Source organism: Psammomys obesus, unplaced genomic scaffold (genome assembly GCF_907164565.1).
Source record: "Psammomys obesus unplaced genomic scaffold, mPsaObe1.curated_primary_1811, whole genome shotgun sequence".
In the NCBI taxonomy this organism is placed as follows: Eukaryota; Metazoa; Chordata; class Mammalia; order Rodentia; family Muridae; genus Psammomys; species Psammomys obesus.
Genome location: NW_026596234.1, coordinates 7,738,403 through 7,764,944, shown reverse-complemented (window position 1 = coordinate 7,764,944; position 26,542 = coordinate 7,738,403). Strand labels below are relative to the sequence as shown.

The window sequence follows — 26,542 nt, the reverse complement described above, 5'->3', positions numbered from 1 at the left end:
CACACACACACACACACACACACACACACACACACACACACACACACTTTTGGTTGTACCGGGGATCAATCCCAGGGTCTCCTGGTTGCAAAAACTATGTCCAATACTGAGCTATTCTGTATCCCTTTTATTTTATTTTTATTTTGAGACAAAGTATCATTAAATTGTCTAGACTGCCCTTGCACTCACTTTGTAGTCTAAGCCAACTTAAAACTTGCAATTATCTTGCCTCAGCACCTTGGCCAAGCAGCTGGGAAGGCAGGCCTATACCACCAGCCCTAGTTTTTAATGGTCTAATTGTAAAGAAAGAACAAAAACTGGAACAGTGTAATTTGCCTATTTCATTCCAGTTTCTTGAATCACATAACCTTAGTTAATCCTAAATCAATTTCACTGTGTCTATAATTTCTCAAATTACTTAAACCATTCAAAACTGAAAAATGTGAAACATTCAGAAACTTTAAAAGTTATCTTTTAGCCAACTGGCCACTAACCAAGATACCTTAAATACATTTAAAATAATTTTTTAGTAAAATAACTTAGCCTAAAATGATCTTAGCATGTTTCTTTGTGATTGGTGCACATGTATAAATTAAAATATAGATATCAAAATGGATGACTTAAGTATTAGGTAAGTGTGACCCCTCCTCTTTGAGAGACACAGGGATAACCTGTGCCCTTCTGAATTCTAGCTGTCAGGACGTGCTGTCCACAGGGGCTGCTTACCGTTTTGATGGCGGTGATGAAGGTCAGTGCCTCCTCCCCTACCTCCTTCTGAAGAAGCCCAAATCTTTTCTCATATAGTACAAGGCAGATACCTGTCATTGAAAAAAATCACTACTGTTACTCATCCATAGCTGTGCCAGGATCTATGATTAACTGGCTATTAAAGACTGAATTCCATGTTATATGAGACTGTGGTCTCTTCTAGAAGAAAACAAAATCTCAGAGAGAGAGAGCAGGGAACACTCTCTTCTCTCACTAGATCCATAAGCTTTGGAGCTTCCTCGTGAGAGACACACTGTCCACCACAGTCACAGGGAGGTGAGGACAGAGGAGTCACTGCACTGGGTCAGAGATCTGCACTGCTTTGGCTCAGCCATGCAGTTGGAGTGGTCACCATTTCCTGCTGCCAAAGACAGCACCCAGAAAGCCACCATGAGAAGAGCTGGGAGGCAGGAGCCCTGGACGAGCCCCCAGTACCTGCCAGGCACTGGACTAGCACAGGACAGCTGTTTCTCTGTTCTGTTTTCCATTTAACAATGTTGTTTAGGATCAACCTATTTTCAAATAAGATTCCTTAGTCTTTAAATTTTCTACACAGAGAGAATTTGAATTATATAATAGCCATGTCCCTTTAACTAGATGTAGTAATTGAACAGGCTGCTTTAATTACTTTCTCCTTGAGTGTGCGCCCATTTAGGGGTGTGCATGGGTTGTGGCATCTGAAACAATGTTTACTTCCCAAAATGCTTTGCATCTGTATTGAGGCATTAATCTCCTAAGAATGATGACATTGTCCTACATTGTCTCCTTAGTGCAAAGGAGTCCTCCTCTCACCCAGGCTCACACTTCTGCCCCCTTTTAGTCCTTTAAATGTCCTTATCTGTATTTGCCGCTCAGAACCATAGTTTTGTGAGGGCAAAGATACTATCCGTTTTGTTCCTCAGCGTGTTCCTGGTACCTAACAGTGCCAGGCACATAGTATTTGCTTAATAAATGTTTGTTGAATAACTTTATAAACAACCCGTAGTACAGGTCAGAACTAAAATGGGTTTGTATGCTCTTGTTCTAGTTGGTGATAATCTATCATTATAGAACTGTAAGCAGAGCTGAGCTTTATCCCCTAGATCTCTTGCAATGTTAAGTGAACAGGGCTACAAAGTCAACTTACTTTCAAAGGACCATTTATTCAGTTCGCTGTACAAGTCTTTGATGCGGCCTCCTTCATCACACAGCTCATCCATTCTTCCCATAAAATCAGCCAAGACCTTAAAGAGAAGCACATCTCTTTGTCATGGGAGGGAAGGAGAAGGTCCAAGCTCAGGAAGTTCATCAGAGGGTATCTCTACCGTTGGTTGGCAGTGATTGGCAATAGTTACACATGGGGCCTGCCCTGTGCTATTCCTAGGCTCTTCCTGAAGCTACTGAAACTTAAGTTTCAGGCTTGTCTTAAGAACATTCCTGGAAACTGTTTTGTGTTTATGTGTGTGTGTGTAGGCTTGTGTTTGTCTGGGGGTATGCATGTCTCAATGCGCACATGTGTGGAGGCCAGCTGTTGAGATTAGCTGTCTACTTCAGTTGCTCTCCATCCTATTTTTTTGAGACAGGGTCTGTCACTGAACCTCGAATTCTGAAATTTGGCTAACCTAGCTAGCCAATGAGTTTCCAGCCATCCTTCTGTTTCTACCCCCTCAGTGCTGGGATTTGAACTCAGGTCTCCAATAATTGCAGAGCAAGTACTTTACTGGCTGAGCCATCTCCCCAGCTCTGGTTCTGATACTTTAAGAAGAAAGAAAAAATCCTTTCTGGGAAGACTGGGTGGAAAGACCACGGGGGGGGCAATCAGACAAAATGGCACAGCAGCTCAGGGATTGTTGTGAAGTCTGGGGCAGCACCTCCACTCTCTCCTGGCACATCTGGGCAGAAGCGTGCCCTCCCTCCAGCTGTTTATGAGACGTATGTGCACTTGGGAGCTAGGAAACCTGCAAACTCTGGACGTAGCTCCCTCAGTTGGTAAGCCTGCAACCCTGGGACAGCCACATGAGGTCTCTAGATGCCCAACCCTCTAAAAAGCAGAGTCGGAGATGGCCCAAGTCTCACTGGAACCACACGTAGCACAGAGTGTATCATTCTAGCTGATCTGCACCGCAACCCCATGTGACATTTTCCATGCCGCAGCTGAAGAACAGCTTAGACGTGCTAAGTCACTTGCTCACATACCTGATGACCTGCCAAGCTACTCCTTAGATAAAGTATAAGTGGTCATAAAACTTGACAGGTAACAAACGGGCATGTTTAGCTTGCCTGTGTAATGCATTTTAAAAACACTTTGTATTTGCTAACCCAGTAGAAAAACAGGGCACATGGAGGAGGGGAACAAAAAACAAAAGAAAGAAAAAAAAAAAAAAGCTGAGCATGGGGCTTCACCTTTTACCCAAACCCTGGGGAGGCAGAGGCAGGTGGATCTCTATGAGTTTGAAGGAAGCCTTTCTACATTGTGAACTCTAGGCCAGCAAGCTACGTGGGGAGAACTGTCTCCAAGAAAAAGAAAAACAAAACAAAAAACAAAAACAAACAAACAAACAAACAAAAAAACCAAACAACCCCAAGGGATTTCACACACTGTATGGATTTTCCCACAACCCATCTTATTAATCTTATTCTCGTTATTACCAGAGGTGACCCTGGCTGTGTCACATGACAGTAGCTAGCGGGATCTGGAGCAGCTGTCCACCTAGAAAAGGCTTAACTATGCACTACTTGAGGCTTGCATTACTGTGCTATATTAATTATCTGGCTTCTATGGGTTCTGTAGGAACCCATCTGGGTCCAAGGCTAACTTAAAACAACCTCTAATGTGAACAAGAGTAAAACAAACAAACAAACAAACAAACAAACAAGCTATATGCTTCAGCCTGCCCCATGGCCCCCTGTTGACTAAACGATATTGTTAAAAGTCCTTTAGCAAAGTATGAAGTCATTCTTAAGGACAAAGTTCTGCCCATTGCCCAGACTCTTCAGAATCGTTCATCAGCGTGGAGTATAAAATTTCTGGCCACATCATGCCATTTCATCCTTCTACATCTTCAGAGAGTTTCTGCCTCTGTGCTCCTATTCCAAGTGTAAAGCACCCTCCTCCCCCGTTGTTGCCTCCAAGGGCTTTTACAAGGATCATCTCTAAAAACTAGTGGCTCTAAAAACTTGGAAATGGGCTTAGGGAAGCAAAACAACGCCTCTGGATCTCACCGGTACTTGGTGGAAGGCCATGGAACAGGGGACTCAGCCTGCCTCCGTGGGATTATTTTAGAAGCCTTTGGAGATGAGTTTGGGGGACCGGGTTGGACGGAGAGAAACAGCTACCCCCTCAACCCCTGTGATGGATGATGATTCTTCTCTTTTTGTGCTTTAGAGCTGTGAGCGAAAGCCCCGGGGAGCGTGGGGAAAGCTGGCCCCAGCGCACAAACCTCATTGATTTTCTTGTCCAGCTTCATGACCTCCACCGGCTTCATTAGTTTCTTTTGGAAGGCGCTGCGGACCCTCTGCCACTCTTTTCCTTCCCTGCAGAGGAGGACTGTGTTGACAGCGCCCCTGGAAAGCAGCCGCGCAGCGATTCCAGGAGCGCAAAAACTACCCCAAAGATGGCCTGCCGAGTTCCTAGGAATCTTAGCACTCAATGAATGTTCGCGGCTGTCCAGCTGGGGCCAGAGGTCAGGGGGAGGGGAGATGGACTCACGTCGTCCCTCCGCTCCCTGGAGAGCTGATGGCAGTTAATGGTTGCTGGGGAGGGGATTGTCACTTTTCTTCAGTAGCTAATGAGGCTCTGACAAGTTCCCCCTGCTCTAACCCTCACCCATGCTCATGCAAGCAACCCCAGGGAGACATAAACACGAACAAAAACGACACGTAAATAGGAGCGGGAGTTGTTGGGACGAGGAACACCTTCAGTGGGAATGGGAGGGGGCACGCGGGATGAAAGCGACCACGTCAATGTGAAAATGTTTGCTTTGACAGTATGGTTGAATTTTGCTCAAGATGACACCAGGAAGGTGAAGCCCCAATGAAAGGGCCTTGGTGCTTTTGCTTATATCCTATGGGGGAGGTAGGAGTGTGTGCGTGCCCTCATTGCATGGCTTTTGTGTGGGGGGACCACTCTCTGTACCATCATTCCGGGATTGCACCGGCCCTAAGCAGAACAGGGGCTTCTGTATTCCATCTGCCTAAGAAATGTCCTAGGGAACTTTTAACTACTCCCCTCCCCTGCTGCCCAGCGCGCCCAGCCTCCTGCCGCCTCCACCCTGCAGAGGGGTCTCACAGGATCAGCAACCCGTAGCTCTCGTTGCGGTAGTCGCGGTAGGCTTTCCAGGGCTTGATGTCCAGTCGCTGGGGATGCGCGCTCTCGGTGCGGTACAGAGCTTCCAGCAGTCTCGGCGAGCCCAGGTGCACCGAGTCGAACGAGCCCAGCTTCATCCGGAAAATCTCACCGTAGTTCTTGTGGTACTCGGCCTGCGGCGGGGAGGGCAGAACGCCGTCAGCGGCGCATCCTCTGGTGCCTAGGGCGCTTCTGCCTTGCACAGCTGCCGGGTCACCTGAGCTCTCTTCCCCCTTCTCCCCCCCTCCCCGCCCCCGTCACCCCAACGGGGAGGAATAGGGAACAGGAGAACGACAAACTTATTTACCAGAGTGTCATGCTGTTTCTTCAGGCCCCCTTTCCAAAAAATCTCCAGTAAACTGCCTAGCAGTGGCCAGTTGGTGGGTCCAGGCAGGGAGGTGGCGTCCCGAGTCTTAGCACCTGTCACCAGCGGGCAGAGGGGCACCTCTTTTGGCTCGCGGGGAGCGCTCGCCTTGGATGTGGCGGACGTGGGGGGCTGTCCGAGGTCGCGCAGCCGGCGCAGGAAAGCCACCAGGGAGCGCCTTTTATCAGTGGGGCAGCTCATAGTAGCAGGCCGCATGTGGGCTCGAAGAGGGGCAGGGGCTGGAAAGGGTAAGGTGTTTCGGAAGTGCTACTGCGTTCTGGAGTCTTGGCAATTTGGGAAGAGAGGCAAACAGAACCTGCGGGTGTGGCGAAACTTCAGGAGGGACTTCGAAGAGGCGGGCGTCCAGGGATGCTGCTGCTGCAAGGTGCAGCGGCTTAGGCGCAGGCGCCTGTCCCGAGCTGGCCACCAAAGGGCCTGGAGACGAGCGGGCCGGGGCTTGGTGGCTCCTGGGAGAGTCTTCTGTGGGTCTGCAAATTTGACTTCTAAGGTCTGGAGTCACTGGGTGTCAAGGGATGCCGTCGGGTCTGATGTACCTCGCTGTGCTTTCCCCAAGCTCCCAGGCTCAGGGACCTCGTATTTATGAAGACAGAACGTGCCCGGGATGGCCAATGAACTCGCTGACTGGGGCGGAGGGGGACCTGCTGGCGAGGCTGAGAGGGACGTGGAAGAGGGGGGGGGAGAGTGTGGGAAGAGGATGGAGTCAGCGAGGTGAGTGAGGGCGCGGGGCCTCGGTGACCGATGCGCTGCTCTCCTGGCGGGCGCACGGGTGGACTCCACCCCGGAGATAACCCAGGAAAGGCGCGTTGAGCCTAGGGTTCAGCGGGTGCGCTGTGAGCACGCCACCCCGCCCTCCTCCTGCAGGCTGCAGCCGGCCTTGCAACAGCCCGAAGCTGTGCTTGCACAATCGCCATGCAGGGCGGGCAAGGTCCCCCGAGGACAGCGCGGAAGGCTGCCCGCGCTTGCCAAGGGAGGGGAGAGCATCCGTGCCTTCCAACATCCTGGGAGACAGGTTTTCGCAGCCTGAGCCGTACTTCTTCTGGATAGAAGTTGCCCCTTTGAGCCTCTGAAGAAGGTGACTTGAAACTTAATAGGATGCACCGAAAGAAGGGCCGCAACTCTTCGTCTTAAGTTATGCAAGAAAGCCCAAAGCTGTTTGCAGAATTTCCTCACCGGATTTCTAGATGGGTTGGGTTGCTAGGAAACTGAATAAATCAGTGGATGCAGAGAGTCTACATAGGTGTGCGTCCGCGGTGGATAATCAATAGAAGATGCTAGTGGAGTTAGTTCTGGAGACAATGCTCTTGGAGGGCTTGGCTTAGTTTTCCTTCGGACTGCTTCCCACATGTCCCCTCAAGCCTTCCCTTCTTGCTCACCGCCCACCCGGCCAGAGCAGAGGCACCCACAGATTCCCAAGCGGCCCATTGCCTACATGAAGTCCACCTAAAGCGCGCAGTTATCCACAGAGGTGGTCCTGCTTTTGTAGCTGGCTAGAATAATGCTCATTTTTCTAATTCTGGAAAGGAAATTGGTCTTTGCTGATTCAAAGTGACTCATATTGCTTCCTGCTTATCCAACGCAAAGGCACCAGCACCCAGGAGGGAGGCAGATTTCCTCTCCTGCTTTCCAGTCACCTGACCTAAGGTTACCGTGACCCACGCACTAGCAAAGTCTTCCGTAAACATCTGTCTGCTTCTGGTAAAGGTTTTACAATCCAATTTGTGATTTGTGCTCCAACACTGTTATTTCAAATGTGTCCTAAGAGTTCTGTCTTAATAAAAAACAGCTACACCACCTATGCAATAATTTAGATGCAATCTGCTAGATCTATTTCAATATGTATCGCAGTGTAGGTACAGCACAAAATATAAATTTATATAGTCTTTGTGTGAAATATACATCTTAGAGAGCCTGTGACAAGGCAGGAATTTCACATCAATATTTCTGTTTAAATTTCACTTTAGCTCAATGTCAAAAATAAAACTCAACCCGTCCCCCTCCCCCCATGCTTAGGAATTAAACATGCTGCTGATTGTCACAGACATTAGTGGTCCCCATGGCATTCACAGGCCACAGTTTCTGGCCTAGCCTGACCCTTCAGCATAGACATTCATATACGTAACTCCTTCCTTTGCTTTCTTGAGACAGAATCTCACAGCCCAGGCTGGCTCAAACCCCTCAGCCTCCTGTTTTCACCCCTAGAATGCTGGGATGAGAGGTTTATTCCACCACACCTCACATCACTTAGCTAATTACATCCCTTTTTCTTAGGTAGTGTGCTACTTTTTTCCTTTTCATTAACTAATTTATTTTTAAGGCAGATTTCAGATGAAGTAGGTTTTTCTGGGGGTTCAGTGTTGAACTTTTTGTTTGTTTTTGGGGGCAGAGTCTCACTATGTAACCCTGGCTTTCTGGTAGCTTGCTATGTTGACCAGGCTGGTCTTGAACTTACCTCCTGCCTGCCTCTGCCTCTTGAGTGCTAGAGGAGACTCATGGGAGAGTACCAGACTACTTCAGGTATTCCAAACAGATACTTAGAAGCACAGGAGATCATTAGTTACTGTATACAGGTAGGAGTAAATAAGCAAATTTCTATTTCATGGAAGTCCGTGTGTACTGGAGAGGGTCCCCAGTCATTGTTACACTGACCGGCAGTGGGAAGCACGAAGTTCTTGGGACACCCACTGAGTAGAAGACTCATCAGTCCTTGAAGAGGTTCGGAGCATCAAAATGGTTATGTTGAGCACACCCTTCCTCCCTTGGCTTCGTGCCTCCCTCATTCCGGAGCCTCTGTGAGTCATGCAGCCAGGGATCCTCTCAGGAACCCTTAATGAAAGATCTAGGAGTGGCAGCTAAGTGCCAACCCCATTCCCAAGACTGGCCTCGTTCACCTCTACTGTTCCGGGAGATCCTAACCAAGGTCCGCAAAGTTTAATTAGACCCTAGCCTTTCTACTATACAATAGTGCATGTGTGTGTGTGTTGGGGCAAAGGCTTGATCCTCCATACTAGGAAATACAAAGCCTTTTCAAATACATGGATTGGCAATAAAGCTTTGAGCTTCAAACTTTGGCTGACCTCGGGCGAGAGCTACTTTTTGATTGTGGAGACTCGGAGGGCTGATTTTTCATTTCTTGAGCAGAGAGCATTGGAACCAACCTCACAGCCACAATCCAACATCTCAGAAATGGAGAATATAGGAGTGTACCAACACAGGCTCCCGTGAGGGCCCTGAGGAAAGTCCTTACCAAATCTGAGGTGTGTGGGAATTTACCCTTCGGTGCGCGTGCATTGCACGCATGCCTGGTTCTTTGAGGCTACGCAGAAGGCAGGTGCTCCAATCATGATTTATGTGCTCAACTGATTAGTTGCATTTTTTGTATTTGTGGTGCTGGAGACTGGCTGCTGGGCCTTGAGCACCAGAGAGCACTCTGTGGCTGGATCTCTACATTCGTCACAGTTTTGAGACAGGGTCTCACCCAGTGGCTTAGGCTCGGCTCGGCTCAACCTTCCAAGCAGCTGAAGTCACGTTGTTTTGATTCAGTAAACCACACAGCAAATTAAGCTGAAGTAAAGGGGTGAAGAAGTCCGAGTGAGTGTCCATCTAAGCTCAGCCGGCTTATTCCACAGGGACTTTCTGACTGCCACAGGAGCAGGCCCTGTGGCAGGAAACTGACTGCCCATGGTAGTCATAGCTATAGAAAATGGGCTCTTGAGTCTTCATTTAGGATAAATCTTAAATCTCCCTGAAATGGCAGGCTACTGTCTTTTTGCTGATTGTCCCTCGCATAACACATGACACAATGTTGTTTATGTTGAACGGCACCCAATAAGTAAATAATAGGCAATTGATTATTGATTCTTTCCTCATTCCCCAGTGAAACCCAGAGAGTGTAGCAACAAAACGGCTTTTGTTTTCTGAGGAAGTTATTGGTAAGCTCTGGCGATGCTCACCTGGGTGCCTCACAGAAAGCAGTCTTACACAACAAAAATAAGGATCTGGGCCTGGTCAGGTTTTGTTGAAATCCTGACTCCATTCCTCACTGGCTGTGTGGGCTTGTGAAGGTGTTTGGCTTCTCTGAGCCCAGTTTCCTCACTGCCAACATTGGAGGTCACTACACCCTCCTACCCAGGTAGGCCGAGACAATGTGAAAAGGTTCTTGCATTTTGTTTGTTTGCTTAGTTTTGGTTTGTGAGACAGGGTGTCATGTAGCCCAGGCTGGCCTTGATCTCACTATGCAATTGAGAGTGATTTAAAAACCCTGTCTCATCTTTGAATTGATCTTCCAGCCTCCACCCATGGCTTTTATTGCATTTTTGTGTTTTCCTTTGTTTGTTTTTGACATTCCATTGGTCCCACATACTTTTCGTGAATAGAATTTGAGATTAGATCATCACACGGATACCTGTTCTGTGCCTTTTCCTGTATGGTCTGACGTGGCTAATGTCATTCCTGTGAATTCAGGGAAATCGGATGGGATTTTTACAGTCAGATACTTTGCATCGGAAGCACAGTTTGGTTTGCTCCTCTATGTCAGGAGCCTGCCTTGACGCATCTGATGGGCTGTTGACTTAGACGGACATTACTGAGAACTGACTGTACAGAAGCTTTGGGCAGTAGCAATTCCTAAGTGTTCTTATAACAGACACTTTTGGTATCAGCTTTTCCACCCAAGAACAGCAGCTATGAGGTCCCTTCTGTTCTGATCCTTCTGCAGTGTTAGTCAGTGAGACAGGGCTAGCTCCGGCTTCAAGGCTAATTGGAATCCTATGTGTTTACACACCACTATCTACAGATCCCTGCACTGTGGTGTCATTTCCCATCGGAAAAAAATAAGTTAACATGCATCTCCAGAAATCTCCTGATTGGTTTTCGTTCTCTCCAGTCAGAATGGAATTCCTTGGGGGAGTCATCAGTAAACTCACTGGATGAGTGCCCGTTGCATGCTGGGCGCCCTCCCCAGCACAGGGTGTCAGAGATGAGCAAGGCAAGGAAGGCCTGCTCAGTTAGAGCGGACTCTCTGCTGATGACATCGAATCACATGTACTGGAAACAGGAAAGAGTCAACCTCCATCCTCCTGACTTCTGCAAAGTGGGTTGTTCTGAGGCGCTGCAGGGTGCAGCAACAGAAAACAGCACTCTCTCATTATTCATCGCTCTCTCGGGTTCTGCTGGACCAGCTACAGCTGTCCTCGCTGAGGGTCCTACAGCTAATGCTGGAGCTGGGTGCTGCTCCAAGTCCCCTCACTGTCAGCTCTTGCCAGCTGAGCACTGGGGCCTCAGGGGTCTCATCCTTCAAGGGAGTTCCTGTTTGTTTCAAGTTAGTGATGGCAAAGACACCCAACAGAAGCATCAAAATCCAAGATATCTGAGCTCTCGGAAGGAAGGAGAGGGTTGAAAGAGTGCACAGGGCAAGCTTCTGTGTGATATTTATTAAAATTGGATGAGAAAATGCCAGGGAAAGGGCTGATATGGTGACGGCGTGATTGACTTAAGGTTACCGAATCGAGCTATGTCCCTCCAGTGGCGATGGGCCTTTCTCCGGAGGATGTAGACAGTCCCAGTGCTGATCAGATCTGAAACAGGCCAACCTCCAGACATCACAGAAGTCTCCGAGGAGTCCACCTCTGACCCTGGATGGAGAGCACACTCGGGTACAGCCATGACACTGGCCACTTCCACAAGCTGCAGATCAGTAAGTCGGCTTCATTTTACCTTCCCTTTCGCTTTTCACGGCCGCTCACCTCCCAGTACATCTGTGTCTGTGATGTCTTAGGGGGTCACTGGGGGCTGTGAGCTAGGGTGTTTAAGAAAGATATACTGAGTGTTCCGAGACCAAAGCGGTGGTGACAGACATGAACAAGGGAGAGGGTTCTGTGACAGCAGTGGCTGGAGTAAATGAGAGGGAAAGGCCTACTCCGGAGTGCAACACGCGGCGTGTGGAAAGCTCTGAAAGTGCAGGATGAGACCTGGATAGACAGGAGTTGCAGTGACGTCTAATATTAACCTCAGACAACAGTAATTAAGTTCTTATAGAAAATAACCCAAACAAAGGGACATTCGGGCAGTTCTATGTGAATGCCAGTGATATCTTTGACTAACATTCTTGCATTCAGAGTCGTTCTGCACTAGGTGACTAGGAACCTTTTGAAGCCGCCTCGTTCCTCACAGACTCATGTTACCTCAGTGTGCAGATTCGGGGAGGTGTATTCTTCCTAGAACGCTTGACAGATACATTCTTATTGTTAAACGCTCGTGATGTGAGCATAGATTTCTGGTAAAGGTCTACCTAGAGACAGAACGAAGGGACTTTATATCTTACCCGCATTGTCTTAGTCACTGAACAGACACCATGACCAAGGCAACTCTTCTCTGAGTACTGGGATTATAGGTGTGCATCACCATGCTGGGTGTAAATGATACCGGGGAATTGAACCCAGAGCTTTGTGCAAGCACTCTACCCACTGAGCTACATTCCCTGCCCAGTTCACTTGGTATACCCGGGCAGGACAAGCCAAGATCTCCCCTGCCCCTTTCTTCCTCTTGTTCTCCCTCTGGCGTGAGTACCTCCTCGTCGTCATCATTGGTGGTTGTTCCTTTCATCACGCCAGTTGCTATTCTGGCTTAGAGTGACTCTGATGGACTTTCTCGGGCTGTCGCCCCTCACCATGACCTATATCCACTGTGCATGTAGAAACTGCACAAGTCACCCCACTGTGGGCTTTGTAAAGTGGAAATCGAGAACATCAGCACAGGGCACGCCTGCTCTTCCGCAACAAGCAGAGAGGGCCTTTTCTTTCTTTCAGATGGAATTCCACCCCAGAGCTGCCCACGTTTACCCACGCCTCACCACAACCTCAAGGCCACCGCCACATTTCTCCCAGCCTTCTTGATTTTCTTGGCTGACGTTTTAAGGAAAACCTGTCTCTACATGCTGCTTTGTGGCAAACATCACGACACCCTTAGCAGGATTCATCAGAAGAACTAGGAAAACAATGCCAGAACGTACAGGCTCTGGGGCTAGGGCGTGGAGTGACAGCAAAACTCGGGGATGACACTAAAGCCACCTTGCTTGATAGCTGGCTCCTACAATACCCCCAACTTTGGGCCCAAGTCACTGATGTAATGATGTTTTCCCTGCGGCTTCAGAGAGCCCCTGGTCCCTCTGCCTGGGTGCCCTGGCCTCCGGGAACCTATTTGCTGCAGTTTCCCTTCGTCTCAACTGTTTTTTACTGAATGCTTTCATTGCACCGCTGAATCTGATCAGCTTGATCTGAGCTTGCACTGTGTTGGGCGAACCTGACTGGATTTCTCCGGACTTGTAGTCTTTGAAGGATTCTGACTTCTAGAATGTAGAGGCAAGAGTTGGGACCTAGAACAATCCCCAAAGCGCTTTTGATGATCTTAAATATCTAAGTTATCCATTTTAGTGCAAATCAGACCCAGCTGCGCCCTGGGTTTGCAGTCTTGTGATCGGGTTATAAGTTATCCATTTTAGTGCAAATCAGACCCAGGTGCGCCCTGGGTTTGCAGTCTTGTGATCGGGCGTGCACACTAGTTCTTGACAAATCGCTGCTGGACCATACTAAGGAACTGGTATGGAGTAACATCTGTTTCCAAATGATGACTCCTTTCACAATGTGACAGCTGCTGGGCCAGGAACCACTACAGTAGACAGGTAAGATGATGGTTTGCCTTTAAAAAAAAAAAAAAAAAAAAAAAAAAAGATTTTTTTTTTCTTTTTGTGGTTCTGAACTCAAGGCATTACGGATGCTAGTCTCTGCCACAAAGCTGTATGCTTAGCTCAGTGAATGATCTATTCCACAAAGGTCTAAAAATTCTGTACATTCAGTGTACCTTTGAAAAAAAAAAAAGATGTATCTTCCCTGATAAAAAAATAAATTAAAAATTGAAGCTAGCAAGAGATGACTGTATTTTGTTTGACCCAGAGTGTGGCTTATTTGATCTTGTGTCCTGCTCTGCAGTGGGGCTGGTCCCCAAAGCTTGTACGGAAGAAAAATTAAAGTTTGGAGTCATGGCGCCACCTGGTGATGAAACGCAGTTATTCAGGTGACCAGGCCTGTTGTACCGGACCTAGGAGGAAAAACAAATGCAAACAGGGATATGGACTCTCGAACAGGCGGAACGGAACAAACGGACCCTCAGCTATCTTGTATCTCGCATTACTCTCTAATCCTTAAACGCACCGCCGCTTATTCTTTCATGCATTTATTTACTCATTAATAAACAGGTGAGTTGTTTCCCTTGGTGCTTCCGGTGAAGCTTCCAAGGAAAGGGCCAGAGAGAAAGCCATGAAGTTGCTTGCAGGAGTGGGAGCGGTTGAGGAACGTGTTTGTGTCAGTACGCCTGTGCTGCTACGTCAACGAACCCCCAAGCCTGGGTAATTGGTCATTCACAACCAACAGAAATGAACTTTTCACAGCCGTGGAGAAGGACAAGTCCAAGATGAAGGTGCTGGCGTGTTCTGTGGCTGGAGACCCAAGAGAGGCCATCTTGGGTGGCCCCTCCACCCCAGATGGTGCTTTGCTCCTGCACCTTTGGAGAGGACGGGCCCTGTGTTCTCTTAGCAGAGGTAGAAGAGAAGTAACCACCCCATTTTCTCACTTTTTTTTTTTTTTTTTGTATATTGCCACAGACCGATCCTGGGGCTGTAACCCTTGGGCCAGACTCAGACGAACGAGCTAGTGTCTGGCTGTAACGGTCAAGGGGGACTTTGAAATTGGTGGCATGCTGACTGGACCAAGAGAGCCATGCTCCTCCAAGCAGCCCCTCATACATACTCCTGTCAGGAATCCCACTAGACTCATTGGCTCACTAAGTTGGACTTAGTGAGAAAGTGTTACACAATGATCAGAGAGGAAGGCTGGCCTGGCCTCCGAATCTGAGTTAGACCCTACCATGAGGTGGGAAGACACAAGAATTTCAACCTTGTCAGGTTTGAAAATAAAATGCTTAGAAATAAATAACTTAGAAAGAGTTTTGAGTCAAACACAAACAGACAAATTCCCAGGATAAGAGGCAGAGAAATTCAAAATATAGTGAAACTGGACTTGAAAGCAAGGAGACTGCAGGCGTGATCCTTGGGCGCCCTCTGCAGGCACAGGATCGAATGATTTCCTGCCAGGGAGATTTGCCCACTCTTAGCCACTCAGACTCAAGCAAGGTCCGTACTGAAAGGATGCTCTTCCTCACGAAGCACAGGAAACATAGAGCGATGCTGCGGGTTTTTTTTGGGGGGGCACCCCCACACAAACTCCCTCATGACAAGCACAATCATTATCCCCGTGTGACACAGCCTAAAAGCTAGGATGCGTTTGGACAACATTGTGGTATGCATTTGCTTCCAGCTGATTTTATTCTTTTTTTTTTTTTTTCCCCGTGCATCCCCAGCGAAGTTCTCATGACAAAGCTTCCTGCATTCCCCTTGCTGGCACTAGCCTTTACGCTAGTCACTCTTTCTGACACACGATCCGTCTTTAACTATTTGGCTGTGGTCTGTCTCCTGTCATCAGAGGGCAAGCTGCATGAGTGTGGGGCGTTTTATCTGTTCTCAATGCAGCACCCCCACGATCCCTAGGGCCTGGCATCCTTTCAGTCCACTGCAGCTAGATACTCACCCTGCCTTCTGAGTCTGCTCCAAGGGTTACAGGGCCCAGGTGCTAGACAAATGAGCTCCTCAGAAGCTGTACCACTGTGACCCCAGGTGCTCAGATTTAACTTTTTATGTGCAACTGCTAGGTAGCAGAGTGCAAGTAGCAAACATTCCTCAGGAGGCTGTGTTAGAACTTCTGTCCGAGGGGTCCAAGTACACTGTACCCAGAGAACCTGATGATAAAGACACAGTGAGCAAAGACTGCATTTTAACGGTAGGAGACATACTATACCCAAATGGCTACATACATTAATGCTCTAATAGTTCTCAACCTGTGGGTAATGACCTCTTTGAGAGGTCTAATGGCCCTTTCTCAGGGGCCGAGTATCCGATACCCTGCCTATCAGATATTTACATCACAATTCACACCAGTAGCAAAATTCCAGTCATGAAGTAGCAATGAAATAATTTTATGGTTGGGGGTCACCACAACACGAGGAACTGTATTAAACAGTTATAACATTAGGAAGGTTGAGAGACTCTTATTTTAAGCAGACGGGTGAGATCTGTTCCCCTCTCCCTCCTCTGCATGCCCTTGTGGAAGGGTTGCTGCTTGGAGAAGCCATAGGAGGGACTGGCAAAGATGCAAAGAGCACCCATCCCAGTACCAGGCTCATTGTGTTGTGGCTCAAGCCCAGCCTGCCCTGTCTCTCATCTCTGGCTCAGTAGATGAGACAATGGCCCCTGCCCCAATGCTGTCAACTTGTTTGCCCTCAGGGTTCTGAGTTTCCTGGCACCAGTCTTGGCTCAAGGATGTTAACAGTGGTGGGGTTACTGAGGAAGCCTGGTGCCCATCAGGCCCTTGGGTGGACAGCCTTCTCAGGCTAACATATACGAGTGAGTGGAAGACATATTGTCGAGTCAATTTCACTTTAAAGACGCAAAAGAATTGCACGTGGTGGAGCACACCTCTGATCCCAGCACGAGGGAGGCAGAGGCAGGAGGATCTCTGCGAGTTTGAAGCCAGCTTGGTCTACAGAGCTAGTTCCAGAGCAGGATTACATAGGGAGACCCTGTCTATAACTAACCAACTAACTAACCAACCAACCTTCCAGTAAGCTATCATCTGAGCATCTGAGTTGCTTATAGTACTCTAGATCAGTGGTTTTCAACCTGTGGGTCGCAATCCCTTCACAGAAGTGACCTAGGAACATTGGGAAATAAGTATTTACATTATGATTCATAACAGTAGCAAATCTACATAATGAAGAAAATAATTTTATGGTTGGAGGTCTCCACAACATGAGGAACTGTATCAAAGGGTCCCAGCATTAGGAAGGCCAGTGCCCTAGATCCTTTGGAGGTAACCTTCCTTTGTCTTCATCCACTCCTAGCCGTTCCTTCCATCCTTTGTGTCCTCTGTAGCGGTCAGTGGCATACAAGCTAAGGCCGGCTTCAAGGGTGGCCTACATGCCGGTGCCTTCAGCTGGGTTCTTAATGTGGTGGGTGCTTCGGCTCGAACTTGGGTCTTCATGCTTGAGTGCAAATCCTGTGACCGAAGGCGCTGAAGCCACGCCTCCGGTCCTTTTTAGGTTGCAGGTAAGCTTGTTGAATTAATGGAAAAGGAATTTCTTCCGGTCCGCCCCGCTGGGTACCCAGCCCCTCCCTTGCTGCCTGTGGCTGGAATCTCTTGGCCCGACTGTGGGTCTCACTCGGCTGGGAGGGAAGCTGTCTGGCCCTTTAATTGGAACGTACCAAGTGTTTCCAGGTTCTAGTTCCCTCCTGAGTCCTTGCCCTTGGAATTCACAGGTCAGAGACATAGCTAGAAGCGGTGCGGAGACAGTGCTGTGTTTTAGGGGCGCTTGGGTCAGCAGGGCTCGGGCGGGACCTCGGGGGTGGGACGCGCGCCCGGATGGTCTCCCCCTGCGCCCCGTGGTCCAGTCCAAGATGGCGGCCACCATGAAGAAGGCGGTGAGTGTGGCCGGCCCGGGGTCCGAAGCGACGTGGGCGCGGCGGCCGGGGTCCGAGGGGATGTGGGGCGGGGGACCTGAGGAGACGCGGGGCCCTGGCGGCCGGGGGTCTGAGGAGATGTGGCGTCTGGGGGGCCGGGGCCGCGGGAGGCGCAGTGCCCGGTCCCGCGCTGGGGACCCGGGTGCTCCTGTTAGCACCGCGAGGGAAGCTGGCGAGAGTCTCCTTAGGGACCGACCTGGTCTCCGTATCCCCGGGGTGCCTGATACCGCACCTCTGTGCTCCGCCCGGAGCTGCCCGTGTCCATCCACGCTCGCTGCACCTGCGCCCCTCGGGCTAAAACCAATGTTCACTGGCGTTGAGACAGTCGGCCCGAGGGAAGGTGCTGGTTCCCCAGGAACTTAGGAAGGACACGGGCCCCCACGCTCTGGGCCCCCACGCTCTGGCCCCCCAGCATCTAACAGTTAGCCATCTCCTGGTGACTCGTCTGGTAAAATGCTGGGTCTGGTGATGTTTGTTTTTGTTTTTTGCCCCCCCGCCCCATCACAGCTCTTTATTATTTTAAAAGGACACCTGATAATTGCGAATAGGGCTCAGTGTGATATTTGATCACACTTTTTAGGGACATTGTCTCATGTATGTGGCCCGGACTGGCCCACAGCTCCCTATATAGTCAAAGATGATTTTGAATTTCTGATCCTCCTGCCTCCACCTCCCATCTTCCAGGTGCTGGAATTACAGGTGTTTGCCTCCACACTGGGCTTTTGGTGTCCGGGTGGGGTGAAGACAGGGCCTCCTGCATGGTAGGCAACTAATTCCGTGGCTGTCCAACCCTTTAGTCACACTTTGAGCCACCTCCATGTGGGTTTTAGAACCCCAAAGTGTTTCTAGATGTGCAAGTATATTCTAAATAGAAGAAAGGACTTACAGGGACAGCAACAACAGTTGATAACTATTGGGGCTTCCCAGTGTGTTCCCTGCAGTTCTTAGTGTTTGCATGTTATTTATTTTGATTTGTTATTTAAACCTTCTGGGATAGTTTGCTTTTACTTTTTATTTAGCTGATGAGGAAACTGAAGCTCAGAAGGAAAGCTGGGTTTTAAACTGAATTCTCATTCCAGGGTTGTTTTTAACTCTTGTGTGTGTGTCTCTCTCTCTGTGTGTCAGTCTGTCTGATGAGAGTATCTGACTGAAGACCATTTCTTTCATTCTGCTTTTAAAGACATCCTAAGGTGTCCTTGTTTGTGCTGTGACAACTGAAGGTTGGTGCTTAGCCATTCTGGCTCATTGACAGAGTTAGGACAAGTGGTCTGTCACCTCTAAGTTGTTTTGCAAGTAGTAGAGTATAGTCCAGGGCCATGGTGATTTAGCCAAGTAGGAAACAGGTTCACTTTGCCTCTTGTTATATTGGGCCCCCAGCCGCCAGGTATATCATTTAGTTCCGTGATAGACATTGAGGTTTGTCCTTGGCTTTGTTTATTTTATTTTTTTGAGACAGGGTCTCACTGTGCAGCATTGGCTGGTCTGGAAGTCTTAAGAGATTTGACTGCCAACTGAAATTGGCGAGAATATTTTTTGATGGGGACCCATCTGAAGTGGGAATAGAGTATGGTTTGTTTCTTCTTAGAATTCCATAAGATCTTACCAAGACAGGGTTATAGTCAGGATTCAGGACATTTTACTTTTCTCTTGAATCTAGAGCAAGTCATGTCTCTTATACCTTGCAGAATTCCCGCACATCTATAACGACCCTTTCTTCCATTCTTCCCTTTCTTCATTTCCTTTTAACAGGGTCTCATGTAGCCCAGGCTGGCCTCAGATTCACTATGCAGCTGAGGATGAGCTTGAACTGTCAATCCTCCTTCCTCCATCTCCTGGCTGCTGGGCTGCAGGTTTGTCCCAGCCCGCCTGGTTTTATACAGTGCTGGGGATGAAATGTAAATGTACTGAGCGAGCACTCTACCCACTGAGCTTTGGAAGCAGCGCGGAGCAGGCAAAGTACTTAGCTAGCGTTCATTGAAGGGTAATTGCACACCTGCGCCCCTGCGCACTTGGTATTCATTTAACCACCCCTGCAAGGTAGAAATACCTTCTTCATTTCACAGATGACACATCACGGGTGGCTCCAGGGAACTGAGCAAATTACCCAAAGTTTCGCATGCATGGCTTGGAGCCCATCCCTTCTGCTGCGTCGACTACTAGGAGGTAGCCACCGTCAGGAGTCACTGCACCTGCCTCTGCCTAAGGCAGGAGTTGCTAGCCCTCAGGAGTTGGAGGGCTCTTGGAAACGCTGATGAAAGCCATCAACACCTTCCCTGAGTGTGTGCAGGTCCACATGAGCCAGGCACGTCCACCTTGCAGCCTTCTGTCCCAGGATAGCTGCTGTGAATGTGGTCCAGCACATTCGTAGATGACATCACGTCACAATGTCAAAAGGTTGGACAACCCCCGCAATGCGTGTATAATTTGAATGATCTGGGGGACTAAGTCAAGTTGATAGCCTTGCACGCCAGTTAGAAGTTACTGTCTTCCTGCCAAAATGCAGTGTAGAAGTGGGGCGGGGCGTAGCTGTAAGCAGTATGCTTGGCAGGCATGTGAAGGGTTCGGGTCAGTCCCCAGCGCCTTAGAAAGGAGCCAGATGTGCTCCAGGAGCTTCGGCCCTTAGGGGTCACAGGGGCCAGTTTCTTAGCTGCTGCTGGGAACCTCCCCTTGGCCCGGAATGAAGCAGCACCATGTCTTTAACTCACCCACTACAGTCCTAAACGTGGGAGAAAAACCACTTCAAGGAACTGGGTCCCCTAGTCCAGGTGCCTGCTGGTGGCTGCTGTTTGGCAGGGCTGCAACTAGAAAATAGCCAATTTCCAGCACTCTTTGACATCCAAATATTTGTGAGTCTGATCTATCAGAATTTAGAGTCTAAGGCGGGTCCTGTTAGAGCCTCATCTGAATTGCCCTTAAAGTCTTCATGGTGACAGATGGGTCTGTAAATGTATTCTAGGGCTTGGGGCTCTAAGCAGGCCGTCTTCATGGTTCTTTGTCTGGGAGATTGAGAATTCTCACAGACAAAGCAACCAGATCACCAGTCTCTCTCGCCATCAGTGTCTGTTGAGTGCTCCCCGCTGTGCTGACAAGCTACAGTGTGGATCCATCCCCCCTGGGCACACCATGATGGGAAGGCTTCTTTGAGCGCAGGCTTTGGGCCTGATGACAGCCTAGTGCGTGCAGAGTTGCCTTCTGGGAGGAGGGCCTGATGAATGGAGGCCTGAATTCCAGCACGCGTCTCCTTACCTGCACCACTGAGCCATCTCTGGAGACCACAGGTTACCTTTCAACCTCTGAGGACGTTTTACACACACCTTCTGCCGTAGCCTACAAGAGACCAGGAATGGGTGTAGTGTAGCTGTGGTGGACTTAACCTCTGCTCCTGGCGGAAGACCCAGCCATTCTTACTGACCCTGCGTTTATTAATACCAAAATGGCGTGTGGTCTGTAAATGTTATTATATATTAGTGTAGTTTCAGTTTGAGAGGCTTTTCTTGTGAAAGATTTTAGTTTTGCTTGTGTGTGTGTGCATGCACACGCCTGTAGAAGCCAGAAGAGGGCCTCAGATCCCTGAAGCCAGAGTTACATGCAGTTGTGAGCTGCCTGGTGTGGGTGCTAAGAACCCAACTCAGAACCTTTGGAAGAGCAGCAGGCACCCTTAACCATAGCACCAGGAGCTTCTGGAGACACGGTCTCTTTAGGTATCCAAAGCCAGCTTCACCTGCCTAAGCCTTACATGCTGAGCTGTACATGACGTTCAGGCAGCAGGCCTGGCTTTGCACACAAGTCCTTTTACTCCTTTAAGGTACTGTCAAGCACATGTGTTCTTATTATATAAAGACACTGTAAGGCATGGTTGCTATTTCATTTTCTCGTCTAGTATATTGAAGCCCCCATAAGATTCTGAAGCAGCCTAAGAACTTCCTGCCACATCCTTTAACTGAACAGGAGCTCCTGACCCGGCACACCTGGACATGCGCGTATTGACTCTGGGGACAGACTGCTTGTATTAATATCAGAGTCTGTCTATTTACTGTCTGTGTGGTTTGGCTAAAGTATCCTCGCTCCCCATCATGAGACTGGGGGATTACAGCTCCTAGCACACAGTAGGAGCTCAGGCAGTGTTAGCTGTTTCCGTTACTTTATAGATACTTTGTTGTCTAAACAAAGCTTTGTCTGCAGATCACACCTGCAAATATTATCTATGAAACTCAGTTCTTACTGCCTTGTAGTGGATTCATAACCTTAACATAAATTTGGAGTTTAAATGTATGGAGTAGCGCCGTTGACATGCATGGCGACCCTCTCGCCAGTGTATAAATTGAAAGCTGGAGGAATGGTCCTATTCCTGATCAGCACAGTGAGCCAATAGGCATTTTACCTTAGAAACAGTCTCTGTAAGAGGTTCACTGAGACTGTTTGACCATGTAACATTTTGCTTGCTGGAGATGTCTTAGTGAAACTGTCCCACCTTAGGAAATTCTGCCTTTTGGGCAAGTTGGCTTTTATTATTATCATTATCACTATTCTTTTGGTTTTCTCTGTGTATCTCTTGCTGTCCTAGAACTTGCCCTGTAGACCATGCTGGCCTCAAATTCAGAGATCCACCTGCCTCTGTCTCCTGAGTGCTGGAATTAAAAGTGTGCACCACCACTACCTGGCTTTTATAAAATATGTTTTGTTGTTATTGGGACTTTTATTAATCACTTTCTATATTTCAAACATTTGTTCATGAATGATCCTGTAGAATAATGGGAAAGATTGTCGAGTGATGAACATAAGCAGGAAACATTTGTGATGTCTCGGAGCCTTGTTCCCCTCAGCTGCCTTAGGATGGGAAGTGTACTTGGTTATCGCAGCATTGTAAGACACCAGCCTGTAACTGCTCCATTGAAACAAAACATTAAACATCCTTTTCAGGCTGCAGAAGATGTCAATGTGACTTTTGAAGATCAACAGAAAATAAACAAGTTTGCTCGGAATACGAGTCGAATCACAGAGCTAAAGGAGGAAATAGAAGTGAAGAAGGTACTGGATTCATACGTGTGCTCTAAGTTTGTACTATAAGCCTTAAACCGGAACCATTGGCAAGTGTCAGCCTCTGTGTACAGTAAGCATTAGACCTGAATCATTGGCTAGTTTCAGCTTGTTGCAGCTTCCTCGTGGTCTCCTTGTCCCGGTGACACCGTCTAGTTAGTTAATGCAAAGTCTGTATTTGTTTGTTTTGAGACAGGGTCCTGCTTTGTCAAACTGTCCTACAATTTGCTATGTAACCCAGGCTATCCTCACACTTGTAATCCTCCTGCTTCAGCCTCCTGACTTGCATGGTTATAGGGGGCTGCAGGTTGGGCAATCGAGGAGGTCATTTGTGTTCTTAAGAGAGTCACGGTAACAGTGAATGAGGCCTTTGGATTCAGTGTAAGTTTTCCCAGTGTAGTTCTACACCCCATGCCTGCAGATTTGGCTGGGGTAAAACTGCACATCTGCTCACTGATCCAGGAGCCCTACAGTCTTAGGGACATGTGCTGCCGCAGGTCCTGTGACCCTTGAGGCCTGTGCTTCGCTTCTCATGTTCTCCTGGCCGCTCTACTTCTAGTCAGGACATCAGATGGTGTACCATTCTCACGTGGGGAATTGTTAAAGTAGAAGTGTGTGTGGCCACAGCTGCTGTCTGCCACAGAGAAGAGCCTGGTACATTCCAAAACTACCCTGAGGGTGCTGTGCTGCCTCTTAAGTGAATCCACGAGACTCGTCTCCATGTGTGACAGAAGCTGCTGTGCACTGGTCCCCAGAGAGCCTGTGTGCCTGCATAAGTGCCTGCTCTTGGTTCTGTCAAGAAATCTTGACCGTGTTTTCATGGCCTTCTCTTGCCTGACAGAAACACCTCCAGAATTTAGAAGATGCTTGTGATGACATCATGCTGGCAGATGATGACTGCTTAATGATACCTTACCAGATCGGAGACGTTTTCATTAGCCACTCTCAAGAAGAAACCCAGGAAATGTTAGAAGAAGCAAAGGTATGTGGGAGTCTTGCCCTGGGAGAAGAAATGCAATTCTCGAATTAAGAAGTATATCATTGTGAAGACTGCATAATTACAGGTAGAGGGAAGTAATTCGTGATTGCTAACACTTGAGGGTTTGCTGCAGGGTCCGAGGCGCTGAGCTTTTATTTAATCCAAGTAACAATCCATTGTTAGCAAAATTTAGAGTGCGGGGCAGAGGCTTGGAGAGGTTCCAGGACTTGCCAAAGTGGCACTGGCCCGTGGTCTTCTGCCCCCCAGAGCTCCGCTTCCAGCTGAAAACACTGAGTGTGTCATAAAGTGAAAAGGAATCCCTGGGCACCACACCATCTGGTGCCACCATCAATTGTGAACCCGTTTTTCTGTTAGCACCCCTCCCGCTCCTCCTCACTGTCCCCTCTCCATCTGTGTAACTCTGCTCAGGCACGGGTTGGTTAACATTATCTGAGGCGCATTTTCTCTATCAGATGCTCATTTACACGGCACACCAGTCGGGAACCACAAAGGTCCCCAGCACAGCACTGTTTTGTGACTTGTTTGAAGCCATCTTAATATTGTATTGATGGACAGTGATGTGTCCTCTGTGCCCTTATTAGCATTGGTTTGTTTCCGATATTGTGCCATAGTGATGTTCCAGTGAGCAGTCTTAGGAACTTGTTTTGAGGGAATTAGAAATGTGGTTATGGCAGGGGTTATGGCCTGCTATGTTAGCCATAGCTGTGGAGAGAGCATGTGAAATTAACCCTGTGTGGCTTCCGGCTACCCAGGATGGGAGAAGTCAGTGATAGCTGCCCCTCATATTGTTGTTTCATTAGCTTAAATGTTAGTTAAAATGATAGTCTCTAATTCAGATTTCTAAAACAAAACTTCCCACTGGCTAAATGTACATCTAATAAACCTTGGGAAGGGGCTGGGGAGATGGCTGGGTAGTAATGAGCACTGCTGTTCTTCCAGAGGCCCCAAATTCAAATCTCAGCACAGGTGGCTCAAAACTTCCTGTAACTCCAGCTCCAGGGACACCCTCTAGTGACTTTCAGGGCATTGCATCATGCACACACATACACATACACACACACACACACACACACACACACACACACACACACACACATTAAAATAGGGGCTGAAGAGGTGGCTCAGAGGTCGAGAGCACTGGCTGCCCTTTCAGAGGCTCCAGGCTCAAATCTCAGCAGAGACCGAGGATTCAGCCGTGACCATGAGCTAGTATTGGCTGAGTTAAATAGCAGACATTCAGACTTTGGGCTTTGATCCATTTACTACAGTTATTTTGCTCCTGACCAGTTTAGAGTTTCTCACCTCAGATTCTTGCCCTTATTCCAGACCACGTGCTCATACGTCATCCAACTGAAGCTAGTTGTTTCTTTTCCAGAAAACTTTGCAGGAGGAGATCGATGCCTTAGAGTCCAGAGTGGCGTCCATCCAGCGGGTGTTAGCCGACCTGAAAGTGCAGTTATATGCGAAATTTGGCAGCAACATAAACCTCGAGGCGGATGAAAGCTGAACATTTTATAATAGTTTTTTTTTTACCTTGTTTAATAAACTTGAATATTGTCTTAAATGATAAGTTCCCTTCTTCAGATGAAACAAAAGAAAAAAACTTTCTTTTAAAAAATTTTTCATTTAATTAATGGAAACTTGCCTATTTTCACATGTCTTGCTTATTTATTTTATATTTTTAAAAGAAGACAGTATTCATGTATGTATTTTGCATAATGATTATACCAATTTTAGAAGCTTTATGTCATGTTATTAAAATCAGTTAAACAGTCTTTGTTTCTATATTATCCTTTCAGAATTCTTCTTGATATTTTCATTAATTTTGGTTTTTCGAGACAGGGTTTCTCTGTGTAGCCTTGGTTGTCCTGGACTTGCTTTGTAGACCAGGCTGGCCTCAAACTCACAGAGATCCACCTGCCTCCCTGAGTGCTGGGATTAAAGGTGGCATGTGCCGCTGTGCCTGGCTGCAATTCAGAGATGACTGACTCAGTGGGTAAGAACGCTCACCATCAAGCCTAAAGGGGCCCACATGGTGGAAGGATAGAACTCACTCCTGCAAGTTGTCCCCTGACAATGTGATGAATTTGCTGCTGATATTTCCCACAAGAGGGTTCTTTTTGTTCCTTTAAAGATTTACTTTTTGTTTATTCGTGTATGTGTGTGTGTGTGTATGCGCGTGTGTGAACCTGTGTGCACTGTGTGTGTGTGCTGGTGCCCATGGGGCCACAGCCACGGGCAGCCCTTGGATCTGGAGCGCGGGCCGTTGTGAGCCATGGAATGTGCCGGGAAGTAAACCCAGGTCTTCTGCAGGGGCAGAGCCAGCTTTCTGGCCTCCAAGGAGAAGTTTATGTACTTAAGACAGGGTCTCACCGTGTAGTCCTGGTTAGCCTGAGACTCAATGTGTAGACCTGCCTGTGCCTCCTGAGGGCAGGGAATAAGGGTGTGTGACACCACACCTAGCCATTTTTTCCCCTACTTTTCCTTTTAAAGAGGAAAGTTCACTCAGCAGTTGTGTCTTGTTGCTTATCTACCTGGCAACAGTGGCTGATGCTAAAAACCCAAAAAGAGATGTTCAGCCTATACCTGCCTGCACTGCTCACTTCAGGCCAAAGTGCTGCCACTTGCTAATAGTATGTAGGTGTATGTATGATATACATGTCTGAGGCCTCCATAATACATGTGTCTCAGTGTTGGGATATTGGCGATATTCAGACCACGTGATTTATGTCAATCTTCATACAAACAGAAAAACAGACATTTTAGAAATTGAAGCCTATAGAAAGAAATGTTTACTTAATTTTTTAAAGCATTTGTGTGTGTGTATGTGTGTATATGTGGAGGTCAGAGGTCAATTTGCAGGAATTGTAGGTTTAGGGGATTCAGGTTCTAAGGTTTAGCGAGCGCCTTTACCTGCTGAGCCATCTGCTGATTCTGAGATGTTCACAATTTTAATAAGTTAGTTGTAGATTTTTTAGTGCTTTTTGATTCAACTAAGAAAGGTAGAAATCGGGCAGCTGTGTGTTTAGAAGCAAGAACACACTCTCATTACCTCCCCTAAAAGACAGTTACGTTTCTGTTGCTATTGTAAAATAGTGTGACCAAGGCAACTTTCTGTTGCTATTGTAAAATAGTGTGACCAAGGCAACTTACAGAAGGAAGAGTTTAGAGTCTGTCCTGGCAGGACAACTGGGAGATCACAGCTACTAAAGAACAGGGCAAAGAGACTGAGCTGGATGTGGGGGGAGGCTGTATGTTCCCAAAGGCGCCTCCCAGGCAAGCAATACACTTCCTCCAGCAAAGCTGCACCCCATAACCTCGCTGACCAGTGCAAGTGCTCAAAAACCCTGTGCAGTAACTTCCCAGCAGATGGCACTAGTAGGCCAGAATACCCAGGGAAGACGTGTA

At 48.0% G+C, this 26,542-nt stretch overlaps 2 protein-coding genes across 5 annotated transcripts in view; one reads left to right on the top strand and one right to left on the bottom strand.

Moving 5' to 3' along the window:
• LOC129668318 (1,25-dihydroxyvitamin D(3) 24-hydroxylase, mitochondrial) overlaps nt 1-5,657 on the bottom strand; it is a 13,063-nt gene extending 7,406 nt beyond the window's left edge. For both annotated transcript variants that reach the window (XM_055596282.1, XM_055596283.1), the window contains exons 1-5: nt 5,400-5,657; nt 5,036-5,226; nt 4,188-4,281; nt 1,895-1,991; nt 727-818 (exon numbers count right to left, since the gene is read on the bottom strand). In XM_055596282.1, coding sequence (XP_055452257.1) covers nt 727-818; nt 1,895-1,991; nt 4,188-4,281; nt 5,036-5,226; nt 5,400-5,657 — 732 coding nt within the window. The remainder of the gene's footprint in view (nt 1-726; nt 819-1,894; nt 1,992-4,187; nt 4,282-5,035; nt 5,227-5,399) is intronic.
• Nucleotides 5,658-17,022: 11,365 nt separating this feature from the next.
• Nucleotides 17,023-24,891, top strand: Pfdn4 (prefoldin subunit 4). Of its 3 annotated transcripts, none has more exons than XM_055596303.1 (4): nt 17,023-17,058; nt 22,018-22,125; nt 22,976-23,116; nt 24,510-24,888. In XM_055596303.1, exons 1-4 carry the CDS (start codon nt 17,035-17,037, stop codon nt 24,639-24,641), a joined length of 405 nt encoding a protein of 134 aa, XP_055452278.1. In that variant the 5' UTR covers nt 17,023-17,034; the 3' UTR covers nt 24,642-24,888. The 3 variants fall into 3 exon arrangements, with proteins under 3 accessions (XP_055452278.1, XP_055452276.1, XP_055452277.1); XM_055596301.1 differs by lacking the exon at nt 17,023-17,058 and adding an exon at nt 18,867-18,947 and having other exon boundaries at nt 24,510-24,891; XM_055596302.1 differs by lacking the exon at nt 17,023-17,058 and adding an exon at nt 19,311-19,491 and having other exon boundaries at nt 24,510-24,890.
• Nucleotides 24,892-26,542: the final 1,651 nt, after the last annotated feature.